General features: G+C 48.2%; 1 protein-coding gene across 1 annotated transcript; it reads right to left on the bottom strand.

Moving 5' to 3' along the window:
* Positions 1-366: 366 nt before the first annotated feature.
* On the bottom strand, positions 367-1185 carry LOC145994136 (zinc finger MYM-type protein 1-like). Its single transcript, XM_083130226.1, has one exon. It carries the CDS (start codon positions 1183-1185, stop codon positions 367-369), a length of 819 nt encoding a protein of 272 aa, XP_082986352.1.
* Between the last annotated feature and the right edge of the window lie 521 nt (positions 1186-1706).

Genomic DNA, 1706 nt, shown 5'->3' with positions numbered 1-1706 from the left:
GGCCAAGGATATCGTTCCAGGCAGTTGCCATAACTGCTGTCTCAAGTTCGTTCATCCTGCGCGAAAATCCCGCGCTCTGGTTTCTCGTATCTGCCGAAGCTCATCCAGGACTTCCTGAATGCTCTTCCACCCTTCTATCAGCGCTTTGACAACATCTGCACGTTCACACCATCGTGTTCCAGGCAAACCCTTGAGCGTCAGCCTGCAGCGATTCTTTACTTGCTGCCAGCGATATGTTGAGTCAGACAGGAAAACATATAGTCCATTGACAAAATAAAAAAAAAACTGGGTACAGCCACTGCAGCTTTCAACAGCCTGATGTCCTACCAGGTTTAGGCTGTGGTTGAAGCATGGAATAAAAGCGGCTTATTTACATTCTCGCTTCACAATTAACTGTACACTATTGTACCGCCCTGGCATGTTTGACGCATTGTCATACGACTGGCCTCTGCAGTTAGTAATATCCAAGCATTTTTTCTTCAGAAAGTTCAGAAGCATGGTAGCCATCTGCCCCGCCGTGTGTCTCATCATAGGCATGAATGTCAGGAACCGTTCAACTGGACCATGGGGCAGAACGTACCGGATAACAATCGTTAGCTGATCGAGGTGTGATACGTCAGGTGTCGAGTGAATGGAGAAATACTTCGCCTCCTTGGCTTCTTTCAGGATGGTGTCCTGCACCTTTCGTCCCATGAGCTTCACCAGTTCATCGCATATTGTGGATGACAAATAGGAAACGTGACCTTTCCCGTGGTTGGCATACTTTCTAATATGGATAGCCAGCAGAGTATCGTACTTCGCCATCAGCTCAATGATGCCAAGGTAGTTCCCATTATGAGCGGAATCTATGATCTCATCCGGGCCCCTTATAGCAAGACCACGCACAGCTAGGAATATCAGTGTGTCGATGGGTCGCTTCACAATCTGGCGCCAGTAACACGTCTCTTCCTCGACCTGTTTAGCGGCTAGGTAGTCAACTTGACCGGCTTCCCTCTGTCGGGTCACAAAGGCCAACATAGCCTCGGGATGACAATCGCTGCGTTCATGCATTTTTATTCTGGATTCGCCTGCCCTCCAGTTGTCAAAACCGCCAGAAACGAACTTGGTCGCTTGAACAGCACTGACGCCGAACAATTTGCATGCAAAGCAGACATCTTCCCTGTAGAAGGCGAGTAGCACAATCATTGTCTATAGGATTTCTCGCCATTGAGCGGATGCGTACGCACGAAGAAAGTCTTTGTGCATCGACGTTGGAACGACTCGCCTGGGTATCGTCTGGCACTTTCTTCAAACTTTGATTCAGTGTGTTGGCAGTCTTTTGGACCTTTCTTGGCCCGATATTCTCGAGTGTCATCGTTGATTACAATTCACTGTCCAAAATCATTGGATTTTCCAGCGTCCGTGCTAGTGCTTCAGCGATAGCGTCTCCTTTCACCACTTCTCTTTCCCGTTCTTTATTCTCTCTTGCCTCGACAGGTCCATCTTGCTTGGCCTGGCCTTCAGGAACACTCGAACTCGCAATCGCATCCGACGCAGACGATTGAGACGAAGATGTTCGTACTCCGAACTATGAACTCAATTGGAATTGGAATTTTCGCCAAAAGCTTTTCTTGTTCTGCTGCTTGTTTCCTTTTCGTTTTCGCTTTATCCCACCCAGTGAGTTGAGACGCCATAGTGAGCGTGCGCGAAACAGTAGGAACAATATC

This window comes from Lepisma saccharinum, chromosome 10, assembly GCF_977018435.1.
Source record: "Lepisma saccharinum chromosome 10, izLepSacc3.1, whole genome shotgun sequence".
In the NCBI taxonomy this organism is placed as follows: Eukaryota; Metazoa; Arthropoda; class Insecta; order Zygentoma; family Lepismatidae; genus Lepisma; species Lepisma saccharinum.
This window is presented reverse-complemented; position numbering and strand designations above follow the sequence as displayed.